Below are 17,802 nucleotides of genomic sequence, written 5' to 3'. Positions count from 1 at the left end.
TGTCGCCCAGGCTGGAGTGCAGTGGCGTGATCTTGACTCACTGCAACTTCCACCTCCTGGGTTCAAGCGATTCACCTGCCTCAGCCTCTCAAGTAGCTGGGACTACAGGTGTGTGCTACCACACCCAGCTAATTTTTGTATTTTTAATAGAGACGGGATTTCACAATGTTGGCCAGGATGGTCTTGTCTTGACCTTGTGATCCTCCTGCCTCGGCCTCCCAAAGTGCTGGGATTACAGGCGTGAGCCACTGGAGCCCAGCTGAAAATTATGTTTTTAAAATACCTGGTGGTTTCTTAATATATGAATACCTCCTTATCACCTGACTGTTATTCTCAATAGAAATAAAATAAATTTATATGACCTTCTTACTGTCATACATTTTTCAGAGAGAATGAATATAAAGAATCATAGTAGTAATTTTGCTAAACAGCCCTAGTCAATCTGTTACTTTAAAGTTTTATATTTAGTTTTGATTCACAACTGAAATGCAAAGTGGAAAACTTACAGAAGGGCCAGAAGAGCATATAAAAATGACTAAAATTTTTATAAATACCTCTAGTCTGTAATATCTGTAACAGTGTTTGAATAAACTTAGCTATATGTCATGTAAATCTGGGTTTATATAGCATAAAAGAAAGGAAGAAGCAATTTTAAATGTGGAGGGATTGACACTGGATTCATCATCAGTAGTCTGTCTTCTTTTTTATGTAGGTGGTTAAAAACAGGAAAGGATTTAAATTAGACATTCAAACAAAACAAACTCTTCATGGGGTTGTAGAACAGAGTAACTTGTAACTTGGGGAGTTTTAGAAATTTTTCTCTTCATTCTTTAGATAATCCAAGCATCTGAAACAAATACTAGAATACAGGAATATATGCTAGATGATTAGTTTTTTTGTTCCCATAAGAAGGTAGACATGTGATGGTAATACTAATCCTGCTGAAAGATTACCAAAATATTATTGTAGAAGGCTGTGCTGTACTTCCCTTCCTTCTTTCCTCCCTCCCTCCCTCCCTTCCTTCCTTCCTTCCTTCCTTCCTTCCTTCCTTCCTTCCTTCCTTCCTTCCTTTCCTTCCTTCCTTCCTCCTCCTCCCTCCCTCCCTCCCTCCCTCCCTCCCTCCCTCCCTCCCTTCCTTCCTTCCTTCCTTCTTTCCTTCCTTCCTTCCTTCCTTCTTTTCTTTCTTTCTGAGATGGGGGTCTTGTTATGTTGCCCAGGCTGGTCCCAAACTGCTGGTCTCAAGTGATCCTCCCACCTCAGCCTCCCTAGTAGCTAGGATTCCAGGAGTGAGCCCCCATGCCCAACACTCTATTTCTTAAAGTCATTGAGTGCTGAGGATTCATACTTGTATCAAAGGAAATGACCAAGTGAAGTTTTATTCTTTTCTGTACTGGAAATGAGGAGGACAGAAGTAACTGAATGTGGGCTAACTCTGCTCACATACCCACTGCCACCAAACTAAATCTCAGCCACCATTATATTCTGTCTTACTGTAGTCTACAAAAACAAGTTGAAAATGTAATTTTTTAAAATTTAGTGGCCAGAACGTATTTATCAGAGTCCATATGGAGTTACTGCTGTGGATTTTTCAATTGGAGCACCTAACCTTTTAGCAGTTGGCTACCACAATGGCACAATTGCAATTTACAATGTACGGAGCAACAGTAATGTTCCAGTTCTGGATAGTAGGTAAGAACCTGAGAATTAGATAAATGTATAATACATGCTTTTTCAGGAGGATTTACTCTAATGTTATTTAGTTTTGAGTAAATATTTATGTCGTTGCTGAGAGTGATACCATTATTTTTGAAACATTTAATAATCCCTCATGTTGTCTCTGCAGCTGGAATGGTGTGTCCTAATAGCTCCTTCAACTTCTTCTCTGCCCATCTCACTAACCAACTTCCTCTGGCTTCACAGTTTATGCTTATTCTTAAACTACTGCTTTGGTTTCACTTCTTCCAGGAAATTTTCCCATTCCTTTCTTTTGTGCAACCTGTACATACCTTTATCATAGCACTTATCATATTATATATAAAATTATGTATGTGTATATATATGTAAATCTATCTAATCTATCTATCTATCTATCTATCTATCTATCTATCTATCTATCTATCTATCTATCTATCTATCTTACTAAGAAGGGTATAAGTTCCTTGAGAGCAAGGATTGAATCTTACATACCTTTCTTTCATCAGCATGTCATTGAAAATTGGACATATAACAGGAGTCTAGTAAGTGTTTGATGAATAATTAATGAATAAATGAGTTATATGAGGAAAGCCAAAAGGTTAGAGGTGAAAGATATTAACAAGACTAGGTTTTTGTAATAGACAAGATACCAATGGGGCATGTTTGTAAAAGTGTTTGAATAAACTTAGCTAGAACTAGAAATAACCATTAAAGCAGAGGCTCCTGAACTTAACTTCAAATTATTTGCAGTTTTGTAAGCATGGGCCTTTGTGCTTGTTTCTGGGAAGAGGGTCCATAATTTTCACCAAAAAATCAAAGATATGTATGATTTTTCAAATGTTCAGAACTGATTGCATTGGAGGGTTTGTATTAAAAAGCAAGGTAGTCAGTACCATGAAAAAAACATCACATTAATCTGATAGGAAAAGAGAGTAATCTGAGAAGTGAGTTTAATTTTTCAGAAAAATTTTAACTCTAATCCATAGAGAGAGTTAAACCAATGGGCAATCTTGAAACGTAGGAAGAAGAGTGAAATATAGAAAGAAGAATTGTTTACCTGGATAAGATTTAAATGATTAACAACTTAATTCATAAAAACATTATAAAGATGAAAATACTTATATTCAATGTGTCTAAAATAAAGTAAAAGTCAGAATTTACACAACTAAACTAAGAAAGAATTAATGAATTGAGTAAGAAAAGTAGATTCTGAAAAGAAAGAACATTTTTGCTTTTGTATTGCAGTTATGATAGCTAATATAGTTAAAGACCAGTACAATTTTTCTTTTGTAAGAAGTAGAAAAAATAACAGTGACTGTTAAGTAGAAAAGAGGTTGTCTTTTCTATTTTTAAAAATATTTAAAAGTCTATTTTTGAACAATAAAAGGATTATATAAATAGGTCGTGATCTTCTAGAAAGCTGACACTATCATTTATACTCCACGGCCTTTAAGAAATTATTATAATGATTATATGTTTAGTATTTTTTTACTGTTTTAGTGAATCACCTCAAAAACATTTGGGACCTGTCTGGCAACTACAGTGGATAGAACAAGATCGAGGAACAACAGGAGATGACAAAAGAGAAATACTAGTTTCTATATCAGCAGATGGAAGAATCGCCAAATGGGTTATACGAAAAGGACTAGATTGTTATGGTAAAAGAAAAATCAAGTTATCTTTTTCTTGTTACGTGCTGAATTAAAATTTTCTAGTTAACCATGTGTGAAAGGTGACAAATTTTGGTTTGGCCAGTAAGAAAAAAATTGGGCTTGGTCATTGTTTTTCTAAGCAGCTAGTTCTAGTGTGTGCTAATTTCAGCCTAATTATATGCAAATTTGGCAGAACTAATATTATATTTGCAGAAGAAATACACATGATATTTGCGGTAGTCTTTCATGTGGTAAATAACAAGTTATATATGTTTTTCTTTAAATACAGATTTGATGCGATTAAAGAGAACTACAACTACCAGTAACAGAAAAGGAGGGGAAAAAGAAAAGAAAGACGAAGCTTTGATATCTCGACAGGCTCCTGGAATGTGTTTTTCTTTTCATCCCAAGGTAAATTATTTCACTCTTATTTACCACTGGATATAACAGTTTCCAAAATTGAAGTGTATTAAGTCATAAAACAAGACCAAATATTAGCCTGTTAATGAATACTGTGCCTAATATATTAGAGACAGAAAGTAGATAAATGATTGTCTGGGCTAGGGGATGCAGGTGGAAGAATAGGTGACGAGGGAGGGAAAAGTAGGGAATGACTTACTAATGATGATAGAGTTTTTTTGGGAGTGATGAAACTAAAATTGATGGTGGTGATGGTTGCAGAACTCTGTGAACAAACTAGAAACTATTGGATTATATACTTGATACGTGTGAATTATATGATGTGTGAATTATGTGATATGTGAATAATATTCCAATAAAGATTTTTTTAAATTGTGCTTTGTAAGTGAAGAAATAAGCACAGATTTAACTGCTAACCTAAGGTGGAATGGTACATTCCAGTTGGCTATGCTATGATCTTTATCTGCTTTTGCAGCTAGATAGATGAGAGGTATATATTTCTGAGGAACTATGGAAAGATTCTCTTTACAACTCTGTGCTTAACTTGAGTGCCTCTCCTTGCCCCACTTGGCCACTCTGCTGCTCTATCATACTTACAGAAACTGAATCCACTTATATATAGTCTTCTACATTTCAATTCGCATGGTGACTCTCAGGATTTGGGGATTAGAAAGACCACTTAAATTCATGTTTACCGAGAATCAAATCAGAGCACAGTTAATGAAGTCCTCCTTTTTCTTTATCTGGAGATAGTTTGTTTTTTATTTTTAATTTATATGGGTACATAGTAGGTATATATATTTATGGGGTACATGTGATGTTTTGATACAGGCATACAATGAATAATAATCACATCATAGACTATGGGGTATCCGTCCCTTCAAGCATTTATCCTTTGTGTTACAAACAATCCAATTATACTCTTTTAGTTCTTTTAAAGTGTACAATTAAATTATTATTGACTATAGTCACTCTGTTGTGCTATCAAATACTAGATCTTATTCATTCATTCTATTTCTTTGTACCCATTAACCATCCCCACCATCCCCCTACCCCCAACTACCTTTCCCAGCCTCTAGTAACCATCCTTGTACTCTCTATCAATCTGGAGATACTTTGTAATCAGAAAATTCAGCCACTGTGATAGGCTTTTTCAGAACATGTATTCCATGTTTTCTGTTACATGTAATATGATCATCTCTTTGGTGACACCATCATCTACGTCATTATGCAAACCAAGACTTGAACTCCTCTATTCTACCCTATCATCCAAATGATACTTAAATTTTATTGTCCCATCCCTTCGAGTCCAAGCCTGCTATTGCTAATGCAGTTCAGACCTTTCTTATTTTTTACTTTAATTACTACAGCCATCTTCTAACTTCCTTCATTATCAAATTCCTGTAATTCACCTTAACTTTGACTATAGAACAGTAGTTCTCAATGTGGGCAGGGAGGGGAGAATTTTCCCAGTAGGGAACATTTGGCAATGATTGGAGATATTTGTGGTTGTTGCAGCTGTCAGGAATTGAGGTGAGGGTGGGAAAGTGCTACCGGTATCTCTGGGAAGAGACCAGAGATGTTGCTAAACATCCTTCAGTGTACAGGCAGCCACCACCCTCCCAGTGCACATCAGTCCCCAACAGAGAATTATTTAGCCCAAAATGTCAATAACGCTTGGTTGAAAAAAACCTAGTCTAGTGTCCTGAAGTGTCCTTGGCATAAGGAATTCAAGATGATCATATGGTCTGTAAATAAAAACAGTTTTGCTTCTTTCTTTCTAACCTGGTTGCCTTTAGTTCTCTTCCTTGTATGATTGTACTGGTTACAACCTAGTACAGGGATGAGTAAAGATGATGAAAGCATGCATATCTGTATTGTTCCTGATCTTAGAGGAAAAGCATTTAGTCTTTTACTATTAGGTATGGTGTCAGATGAAGGCTTTTTGTAGACGCAGTTAATCAGATTGAGGAAGTTCCATTACATTCCTAGTTTGCTGGGTGGTTCTTATTCGGAATGGATGTTGGATTTTGTTAAATGCTTTTCCGTATGTATAAAGATGATCATATAGTTTTTCTTTTCAAGGTTGTTAATATGGTGAATTAGATTGATTAATTTTTGAATGTTTATCCCTGAAATAAACTTTATTTCATTGTGGTTTATTACCCTTTTTAATATACTAGCAAATTTGATATAGTGAAATTTTGTTTAGAATCTTTGAATCTTTGGTTAGAAGAGAGGCTGATCTATAGTTTTCTTGTGACATCTTTGACTTTGCTATCAGGGTAATCATGTCTGCACAGAATTCCTTTTAGAAATAATTTTCATAAAATTAGTATGAGTTCTTCATTATATACTTAATAGAATTAACCATCTGGGCCTGGAGTTTTCTTTGTAGGGAGATTTTTAATTTTTAACTACAAATTCAAATTTTAATATATGTAGGGTTATTATGGTTATCTATTGCTTCTTGAGTGAGCTTTGGTAATTTGTGTCTTTTCAGGAATTTGTCTATTTTATCGAAGTTGTGGAATTTATTGACATAATATCCCCCTAGCATCCTTTAATAACTGTGGAATATATAGTAATCTCACCTCTAATTTTTTTTTTTTTTTTTTCGAGACAGAGTCTCACTCTGTCACCTAGGCTGGAGTGCAGTGGTATGATTATAACTCACTGTAACTTTGAACACCTGGGCTCAAGCTATCCTCCCACATCAGCCTCCTAAACAGCTAAGATTACAGCCACACACCACCATGCCTGGCTAATTTATTATTTAATTTAATTTAATTTAATTTTTTTGAGACATGGTCTCACTCTGTAGTCCAGGTTGGAGTACAGTGGAGTGATCTTGGCTCACTGCAACCTCCATCTCCTAGGTTCAAGCGATTCTCCCACGTCAGTCTCCTGCGTAGTTGGGATTACAGGTGTGCACCACCATGCCCAGATAATTTTTTGTATTTTTTTTTAGTAGGGATGGAGTTTCACCACAGTGGCCAGGCTGGTCTTGAACTCCTGACCTCAAGTGATCCTCCTGCCTTGGCCTCCCAAAATGCTGGGATTACAGGCGTGAGCCACCGCACCTGGCCTAATTTATTTTTATTTTTATTTTTGTAGTGGTGTAATCTTGCTATGGTGCCCAAGCTGGTGTCAAACTCCTAGGCTCAAGTGATCCTCCTGCCCTGGCCTCCCAAAGTGCTGGGGTTATAGGCATAAGCCATGACATTGCCCTGTGATTCCTAATATTAGTAATTTGTGTCTTCTCTCTTTTCCTGATTAGTCTGACTTATGTTTATCAATTTTGTTGAACTCCAAGAAATGGCTTTTGACTTAATTGGTTTTCACTATTTTGTTTGTTTTCTTTATCATCGATTTCCACTTTGATCCTTATTTCTTTTCTTTACTTTGGTTTAAATTTGCTCTTGTTTTCCTAATTTTTTAGAATGAAAGCAGAGGTCATTGATTTATGACTGTTTTCTTTTCTAATGTAGTTATTTGTGCTATAATTTTTTCCTAAGTACTGCTTTAGCAGCATCCCCAAAATTCTGATATGTTACATTTTCATTTTCATTCTGTTCAAATGACCAATTTTCTCCCTTGATTTCTTCTTTGATGGATGGGTTATTTAGAAGCATGTTATTTAGTTTCCAGATATTATTTCCAGATATTAAGCATGTCATTTATTTTCCAGATTTCCAAAGGCTTTTCTGTTACCAATTTCTAACTCAATCCCACCATAATTACAGAAAACACTTTTTATAAACCGAACTCTTTGAATTTATTAAGATTTGTTATAAAGCCCAGTATGTGGTCTGTATTGGTAAATATTTCCTGTATACTTGAGAAAAATATGTATTATGCTTTTCTTAGTTAGAATATTCTATAAATGTCATTCAGGTTAAATTGGCTGATAATATTGTTCAAGATTACTTCTCTTTGCTGATTTTCTTCCTACTTCTTTCAATTATTGAGAAAGAGGTATTAAAGTCTCCAACCATAATTGTAGATTTGTCTATTTTTCCTTGTAATTCTATCAGTTTTGCTTTGTGTATCTTGATGCTTTCTTATTAGGTACATACATATGTTTAGCATTATTATGTCCTATTGATCAATTAACTCCTTTATCACGATGAAATGACCCTATTTATAACTTGTGATTTTTTTTTTTACTCTGAAATCTACTTAGTATGATATTAGTGTAGCCACTCCAGCTTACTTTTAACTGGTGTTAGCCTGGTTTATCATTTTTTATGCTTTTACTTTTTACCTTTTTATCTCTTTATACTTAAATTTTTTTGTAGGTAGCATACAATTGGGTCTTGCCTTTTTATACAATCTTAAAATCACTGCCTTTTAATTATGATGCCAAGATCATTTACACTTAGTTTGATTATTAGTATGGTTAGGTTTGAGTCTAACATCTTGCTTGAAGGGGACATCTATAAAATATCTGGCTTCCTTATCTTGAGACAGGACTCTGAAGGGCCATCTTTTCTCCATAGCTTCTTATACTTGGGACTAAGCCCTTGATTGCAACTGCGTCACGGCTCAACTGAAATATCTGCCCATTCCTGTTTCCTACATAGAAGTTGTTCCTGAGAGCACTCCCTGACACTTCTGGCATGAAATGTCAGAGTTTATTTCCTGGGAAACCCAACTTTTAACAATGACGTTGAAGATCGCTAGTGAAAAATGACCACTTATAAATGGTGTTAGAATAATAAGTATCCATATTAAAAAAGGAATTAGATTTCTATCCTATCATACACAAAAACCTTTCAGAAGAAAATGTAGGAAAATATCTCTAGGACCTTAAGGTAGGGAAAGATTTCTTAAAGCACAAAAAAATGCTAAATATAACAGAAAATGAGAACTTATGTTTATCAAAGACGGTAAAAAGAAAATAAAAAGATAAGTCATACACTGGGAGAAGATATTTATAACATGTTATAGACAAAGCAATCGATTCTAGAAAATATGAAGAACTTATACAAATGGAAAATAACAAGACATATTATTACTAAAATGATCGGGACACAAACAGAAGAGGAAACACAAGTGGCCAATGAACATAAAGTGCTCAACCTTATTAATATTCAAATAAATAGGAATTAAAAATGGTTGATATAATTTTACATCTAATAGAATGGCAACATTTAAGATTTCTGATGTAAGCAACTGTCAAACAGAATGTGAGTCAGATAACTTTTATACAGGACTGTCTGGGAATATGTATTGGAAATACCACTTTGGGAGAAATTATACTTTATCATATAGTTTATTTTTTTCTTTTTTTTAATATCATGTAGTTCAAAAGTGTGTATCTGTCTTTTCTTTGACAAGTTGTAATGAAAGAGCACTTACTGTTTCCCTGGACTGCTAGTTCCATTGTCAGGTACCTCTAAATGTTAGAAAATTTCTTATTTATTTTAAGCCAGTGTTTTTCTATGTAATTTCCAGACAGGATATTAAATGCTACCCTAATTCCAGCAAAGGACCAATTTATATTTTCTTTTGCACAGTAGTCTTTCAGGTAGTTTGATTATTATAAAATCATGACAAAAGGAAAAGACAAGACTGGTATATTCAAGATAGCGCTTTTAGTTTGGGTTCTCGAATTGATTTTAATAGATCCAGAAATATCTAATCTTCTATTTATGACGCTTACTAATGTATCACAAGCCAATGCATTTCGATGTTCTGTGTTGTAGGACACAAATATCTATTTGGCTGGCACTGAAGAAGGTCATATTCACAAATGTTCTTGTTCATATAATGAACAATACCTAAATACCTACAGAGGACATAAGGTTAGTTTAATTATAGAAGATTGGAACACTTATTTTGTATTTCTGAAAAAATAGTACCATTATACAAAGACTATGTAATATGCAATAAATTTACAACTTCAGAGTTAAAAATACCATCTTGAATTAAGTGTTTTCTTCTATGGAAACCACCAATAATGTACAGGGCATTTTATTTGAGTTCTAGATATCCTTGATTTCTTCTTGAAAGTTTTGGAAGTCACAAGTTTTGTTTCTAAAAGACTTTGCTTATGATAACATGCTGATCCTAAAGTAAAATTGTCTTTCACCCATACCTAGTCTCTATAGCTTTTTTTTTTTTTTAAGAGATGGGTCTCACTGTTACCCAGGCTGACCTTGAACTTCCACTTTATCTTCCACTTGATCTTCCCACTTTAGCCTCTAAAGAAGCTGGGACTACAGGCAAACACCACTGCACCTGGCTGTACATCTTGTCATGATTGTTTCAGACACTTTTTTTTCATTTTCTCCGTCCTTTCTTTCTTTTCTTAATACTCTTTATTTTTTCAAAGTATGCATAATATGTATTAAATTTAGTGAATATTGTAGCAACTATATTTTTATGTTTCTAAATGTAATAATTTAGGGAAGATTCAATCTATGATCTTATTCTCAGCTAAAATACTGCCCACACAATAATGAGTTGTGTGAAAATCTAGAAATCTTAGCATTTTTAATTTGCTAGTCAAGTTTAAAATAAATGATGTTAAATATTGTTTACCTATGTATTTTTTTTTATTTCTAGGGTCCAGTGTATAAAGTGACATGGAATCCATTTTGTCATGATGTATTTTTAAGCTGTTCTGCAGATTGGGGTGTTATTATATGGCAACAGGAGAATGTCAAGCCATTTTTGAGTTTTTATCCAACTACTTCTGTTGTTTACGATGTTGCCTGGTCTCCAAAATCATCCTATATATTTGCAGCTGCAAATGAGAACAGGGTTGAGATTTGGGACCTTCATATCAGCACGTAAGTGTTACTATTTTTCTTGGGTAAATTTACAGTAGAAGCAGTTCAAACTAAATTATAGCTGATAGCTTTGACACCAGTTAGAGGGTACTGTAGTTACTTTAAAAGAAGTAATAGTTTATAAGAGTCCTTTATGAATAAAGATAATACCAGGATGCTATATTAATGTTAATTATTTATACCGTATGTGATTTTAAAAATATTTGAATGAAAGTAGTTTACTTTGTCTGGGCACAGTGGCTCACACCTGTAATCCCAGCACTTTGGGAGGCTGAGGCAGGTGGATCACTTGAGGTCAAGAGTTCAATACCAGCCTGGCCAACATGCTGAAACCCCATCTCTACCAAAATATACAAACTGGCCAGGTGTGGTGGCATGCACCTGTAGTCCCAGCTACTCAGGAGCGTGAAACAGGAGAATCACTTGAACCCAAGAGGTGGAGGTTGCAGTGAGCCAAGATTGAGCCAGTGTACTCCAACCTGGGCAACATAGTGAGACTATCTCAAAAAAAAAAAAAAAAAAAAAAAAGAATAAAGAAAGTAGTTTACCTTACTCATCTCCTCAAACTTTTACAGGACGATATAGGATATAATAGCTATCTTGAGTTCTTATTCATTGCCTGATTTAGAGAAACATACAGAGGCATTTTTACATTTTTAATTAAAAATTTTCTATGATAGAAAAAAGGGACAAAATAATTATTTTTGCAACATTTACTTATGCTCTTACCTTGTTTCAAAACATATTCAAAGGGGTATGAACTTAATTAAAATTTTTGATTTAACATATTACATCAAAGTTATTAGAGGATTATCTAAATTAATTTATTCTTCCTAATATGGAAACTTAATACAATGTTGGAATAAAAAGGTTAATGGTTCTACTTTTTCAATTGGAAATTATACTATATCTTTATGTTAGTTTTTAGCAAAAACAGCAAGAAAATAAATTCTTGTTTGAAAGAAATGATGTCAAATTCAATGGGTTTATTCTTCATGAGAATTTTTTTTGCTAGGAATTATAATTCAGTAATTTTAAAATTTTGTCCTGGTTTGTTCTATAAAACAGTATGAACCAAAAATCAAGGATTACCAGTATGAGGTGACTAATATATACAGTGGCGGCTTAAATAATCCCACCTCTGATTTTAATTTTTCTGGAAAACCTGTAATTCCCAGGAGAACACATTTTTAAAAGAAGTATACAAACTTGCTACTTCTCTTCTTTTGAGGACCCTAGGTAGATTGCTTTAGATAATGAAGACTAGGAAAACTTCTTGTTCAAAATGTACTTTTATGTTCTAGAGGTTCATTTGGATAAAAACATTATTCTGTTAAAAGACAGTTATTATTTAAGAAGTTGTGTTAGAGGTCTCCAGAGAAACAGAACCAATAAGATGTATGTACTTACATCTATTGTTGTCTCTGTCTCTATATATCTCTATTTTTATATCTATATCTTGAGAGAGAGAGAGAGACATTTATTTTAAGGAGTGGGTCCTATCAAATATGAAATCTGCGGTGCAAGCTGGCAGGCTGGAATTTCCGGCAGGAGTCATGTTGCAGTCCTGAGAAGAAAGGCATTCTGCAGGTAGAATTTTATTCCACTTTGGGTGGATATCAGTCTTTTCTTTTAAGACCTTCAACTAATTGGATGAAGCCTACCCACATTATGGAGGGTAATAGGCTTTATTCAAATTCTAGTGAATTAAATATTAATTGTATTTGAAAAAAAAATACCTTTAAAATAGACTGATGTTTCACCAAACAACTGGGTACCATAGCCTAGCCAAGTGGACACACAAAATTAACCATCACAAAAGTTTAAATTTATGAGTTCCCATCTTAATTGTGAAGTACTTTAATTTACCTGGTTGAAATTAGTTCATTGAAGAAATGAAGGTTTTGATTAAGGAGTGAGGAACAGTTATTTTGAGTTTGGAAACACTTAAATAGGCTTATGGTTTTTGTTACATTTAATTTAAAAAATCTCAAATTTTTCTTTGTCTATTTAAAAGACCATATTAATATAACAATTGAATTTACAAATAAAATATTTCATTACAGTTTGGACCCTCTGATTGTGAATACTGCTAACCCTGGAATCAAGTTCACAACCATTCTCTTTGCCAAACAAACAGATTGCCTTTTGGTAGGAGACAGTGATGGACAGGTTTCTGTGTATGAACTGAGAAATATGCCTACTGCTTTGGAATCTGGCCGGGTGAGACTCAAGAGTAAAAAAATTTGTGTCATTTTATTATTCTATTCAGATATACTTTTGTAGCATGCAGAGGATTTACTTTTCCTAAGTATCTTAAGTGTAATATAATAAAAGAACATAAATTCCAAGAGTTGCTATCTTCTAGACATGGTACCCATTAGGGTTATTTTTTTTTCAACCTCATCTTCTTTATCTGTAAAAGAGAATGAGAATAATAATCTTGGTGAGCAAAATAATTGTAAATATTATATGGGAGAACCTAAAATTGTGCCTAGTATGTAATTGGGACTTAATAATTTTGAAAGATGGTCAAAGAAGTTTACTTCATATATTAAAAGATTGTTACATAAAATAATTGTATTTTTAGATATTTTCCAATGTTCCTCAAATGGGCATTTATTTCTGTTGGTTTAGCGTTATCCTATTCTCTTATTCCACGTTCTTCAATACCCAAGTTTTGTGTCGAACTTTGACAAACAACTCGGTGTCATTAGATGCCTATTATTATTAAAAAGTTTTCAATTTTCAATTAAAAATTTTCATTTTTTCTCTGTTTCTTGTGTTTACATTGTTATTATAAACAATAATCTGGTAAATATTAGCACAAATATGATAAATATGTTAAAAATATTTACAAATCAATATGAAAAAACAGCAAGACTTCAATAAAAAATGGGCAATGGTCAGGAACAGGTCATTCACAAAAAATGACTAGTAGATATGTTTTAAAATCCAACCTCACTAATAATTTAAAAGATAAAATATTAAATTCAAATAGCACTCTCACATATCAGATTTACAAAGTTTATTTAAAAATAATTTTTTAATAAATTATTACTACTCTGTACTGGCAAACATTTGATAAGTCCTCTCATACTGGTGGTTGGAATAGAAATCGGTATAACTTTTTGGAAGCAATTTGACAATCTGAATCAAGACTGTTAGAAATGTTTAGAGAAGACCGGGCACAGTGGCTCATGCCTGTAATCCCAGCACTTTGGGAGACTGAGGCGGGTGGATCACTTGAGGTCAGGAGTTCAAGACCAGCCTGGCCAACATGGTGAAACTCTGTCTCTACTAAAAATACAAAAATTAGCTGGGTATAGTGGCGGGTGCCTGTAGTCCCAGCTACTCAGGGGGCTGAGGCACGAGAATTGTTTGAACCTGGGAGACGGAGGTTGCAGTGAGCTGAGATGGCGCCACTGCACTCCAGGCTGGGCAGCAGAGCAAACTTCTGACTCAAAAAAAAAAAAAAAAAAAAAAAAAAAGGGAATGTTTAGAGAATACTGATTCCTTTTAACTAGCACTTCTGAGACTATCCTATAGAAATGTTTATAAATGTAATAAAATAAATTATAGCATTATTCATGAGATAAGAAAAGAAAAGGAAAAGGAAAACAGAACAACATAAATATCCAACAAGAAGGAAATGTGGCCAGGGAAATCAGATGATTGATTAGATCTGGGTCACATGTAGGAGGTAGAGTTCTGTCCCAACCATATGGACTGCAAATGTTAAATAAGTAAATCAATAAAATGCTTGTCATTTCCCCAGCCTAACATTCACAGGGCTTATTTATTTACTTACTTCAAATCTTTGCTCAAGTGTCACTTTCTCAGTTAAGTCTTTCCTGATCGTCTTATTTAAAATTGCAACCTCTACTATCTTTCACACCCCCTATTCAATACTCTTTCATGACTTATTTTTTAAATAACATTTAACACCTTTGAATATACATAAACTTACTTCTGCATTTTATATCTATTTATATATAAATTTATGTATGCATTATAACATAATTTATTTATATATTTTGTTAATTGCCTGTGTCCCACACCTAGAATGTTAACTCTATGAAAACAGTGATTTTTGTCTCTTTTGTTCTGGGTTGTATTGCCATGGTCTAGTAGTGTCTGGCTTATAGTAGTTATTCAATAAATGCTTGTTGAATAAATATGCATTGAAAAACTAGAGAAAAAAATTAACATGCTTTGTATTACAACTATTAGTTTTAGGGGTGGAGTCTTGGATAAATTTTATGTTCCAGAGGTTCATTTGCATAAAAACATTATTCTGTTAAAAGACAGTTATTATTTAAGAAGTTGTGTTAGGGGTCTCCAGAGAAACAGAACCAATAAGATGTATATTTTTCCTTTTACTTACCTGTTTTCCATACCATCTGTATTTGTTTCACAAAACGCATTGGTTTTCTTACATAATAATTTTAGTCTACTCTGAGGAATGTAATCCTAATGGCTTTTTCGTGATATTAAACATTTTTTCATTTCTCACACATTCATTGAGTATCAGATATTTTAACAGGTACTGGGATATTTATCTCCATACTGAAACTTGCCTAAGATGCACAGCTCAATGGCCAAAAGAAATTAAAAGAAAATTCCATTCTTATTCAAATCTCTTAAAATTTTTAAGTGAATCCAAATACATAGTTTATAGTAATCTTTTTTTCTTCTTTTGTCCATAAGCCTCCAATTCTAAATGTAGCCTCAAAGCCTAAATTCATCTTTAAAAAAAAAAAAAAAACTCTATGTTTCTCTTAGTCCATCTCACAAGAGCTCTAAGAACTTGCCCATAAACTCTGAATTTGCAGTGGTTGGAAGCGGGAATTGAGTTGTTTGAGTTGTTTTAAAATTTTTGTTATTGTGTGTTGGAGATAGTGGTGGAAGAGAAATCTGTGAGTATTGGCATGTTGATTATTTTCTTTTCATCGAATGTATATATGTATTTGTGTGTATGTATTTTATAAATATTTATATATATGTGTGTGTGTGTGTATATATATATATATCCTGTCAAGTGTGACAATAATCTATCAATATAAGTTGGAATATTTTGAATACTTATTTTTCTTACTAGTTTGAGCCCCTTGGAAACATATATGTAAGTGTCTAGCGCAGTACTAGCACACAATGGGCATTCAGTGAATGCTGAATGACTATCTGAATGAACAAACACACAAGCAAAAGACATGGTTTCTAAGAAAGGGACAATAGATATTCAAGAAAGTATAATCAAGTGGCATGATCTTGGCTCGCTGCAACCTCTGCCTCCCGGGTTCAAGTGATTCTACTGCCTCAGCCTCCTCAGTAGCTGGGATTACAGGCGCCTACTACCACACCTGGCTAATTTTTGTACTTTTAGTAGAGACAGGGTTTCACCATGGCTGGTCTCGAACTCCTGACCTCAGGTGATCTGCCCACCTCGGCTTCCCAAAGTGCTGGGATTACAGGCGTGAGCCACCATGCCCAGCCAATTCATTTCTTATTTCTAATGTTCCCTAAGGTAGCCTTTCTGTTTACAAAAGATTATTCAGTTTACTTTGATTTTAAAAACTCATATTCAAATGATATAAGATTTACAAAAAATGAACAGTTCATCTTAAGTTGTTACATTTAGATTATATATTTTCTTATTCTCTTTTTAAGTCTAGCAGATTTTAATACATGCTAAGTGAGTTTTTGCAACTTAATTAAATTTTCTTAAAGATTTTAATTCTCATTTATAAATTTAATATATTGGACTTTTAAGTACTTCAATTTTCTTATGGACAAACAAGTCTCAGATACTTAAGGAATTCTTATTAATTTTGTAAATTAAAAATGTGATGAATACTATATTTTCTTAAATGTTCCAATGCTGTTTACAAATTGGTAAGATTTCAATCCATGATTGTAAGTCTAAATCAATTACCCAAATTACACATTTATATAAGAAGCAAATGTTTCTGTTAGACACTCCAATATGGCAACTTCTCATATACATAATGAATATTTAAAATATTAAAATTATATAAATTCCTTAATGCAGAAAATACTAAAGTTACCTGTTTGATTTGCTGCATCATTTTTGTGCACAATGTTTATTCTTCTCAGGGTAAAAAAGAATAACATTATAAGTAGTTTTGAAGACTATTTTCACAGCTAGCCAAGATGCATCTTGACTTAAGATTTTAGCCAGGGAATGAGGCCTGACACTGTGAACATTTAAGGGGATTTACCTAACTACCTTAGCTGCCAGCCTGAGCCCTGTTTTACTGTTGATTTGTCAATGCTCCAATGCATTTGTCTCCCAGCCCATGTCTCCTAAAGTCTAGTTACACATTACCTAAGTCCTCCGTCATCTCACGGAAGTCTGCAACCCTTCCCATGTTGCTGGATCACTTGATTGACTTTAATTCATTGATTTACTGTATCATTAAATTCTAAATTATTACAGTTTTCCTGTTCAGTAGGATTACAACTTTTGTAGATGTTTAAATGCCATCTGATTAGATTAGATTATATCCTTATTTTATTTATTTATTTTTTTAAAGAAAAGGTCTCACTCTGTTGCCCAGGCTGGAGTGCAGTGGCCTGATCTTGGCTCACTGCAGCCTCAAACTCCTGGGATCAAGCAATTGTCCCACCTCGGCCTCCCAAGTAGCTGGGACTACAGGTGCACACCACAATGCCTGGCTAATTTTTGTATATTTTGTAGAGATGGGGTTTTGCCATGTTATTCAGACTCATCTCGAACTCCTGGACTCAAGTGATTTGCCCGCCTAAGCCTCCTCAAATGCTGGGATTACAGGTGTGAGCCACCAGGCCTAGCCCAGATTTTATACATCTTTAGGGCTTTGTTCAACTCATGGGCAATGGTGTGAAAAACATGCTAATGAGAAAACAATGTTTATAGCAGCCTTGTTTGTACACTGACAAATTGAAAACAACCCAAATGATTATCAGTGGAAAACTGGTTAGATAAAATATGACATTTTCACATGTGTAACTACAATACAGAGATTTAAATGACCTATATCTTAATGTGTTAATATGACAAATTTTGAATAAATTTAAAAAACAGTGTTGAGTGATAAAAGCAAATTTCAACAAGGTAAGTACAATATGTTATATGCAAGTATTATTTTAAACACAAAAATAAAAACATATTCTTAGTAGACACATTTATAGTTGGTAAAAGTATAAAATATAGACTGGAATATAGAAGAAAA

The 17,802-nt window shown here is 33.7% G+C and overlaps 1 protein-coding gene across 1 annotated transcript in view; it reads left to right on the top strand.

Annotated features, from left to right (window-relative positions):
* DNAI4 (dynein axonemal intermediate chain 4) overlaps positions 1–17,802 on the top strand; it is a 105,418-nt gene that overhangs the window by 84,745 nt on the left and 2,871 nt on the right. Inside the window, 6 exon segments of the mRNA XM_050761058.1 lie at positions 1,538–1,689; positions 3,196–3,353; positions 3,637–3,758; positions 9,479–9,577; positions 10,341–10,567; positions 12,634–12,790. Of these exon segments, the coding sequence (XP_050617015.1) occupies positions 1,538–1,689; positions 3,196–3,353; positions 3,637–3,758; positions 9,479–9,577; positions 10,341–10,567; positions 12,634–12,790 (915 nt within the window).

Source organism: Macaca thibetana, chromosome 1 (genome assembly GCF_024542745.1).
Source record: "Macaca thibetana thibetana isolate TM-01 chromosome 1, ASM2454274v1, whole genome shotgun sequence".
Lineage (NCBI taxonomy): Eukaryota > Metazoa > Chordata > Mammalia > Primates > Cercopithecidae > Macaca > Macaca thibetana.
Note: the sequence above shows the minus strand (reverse complement) of the source record. Positions and strands in the feature narration are given on the sequence as shown.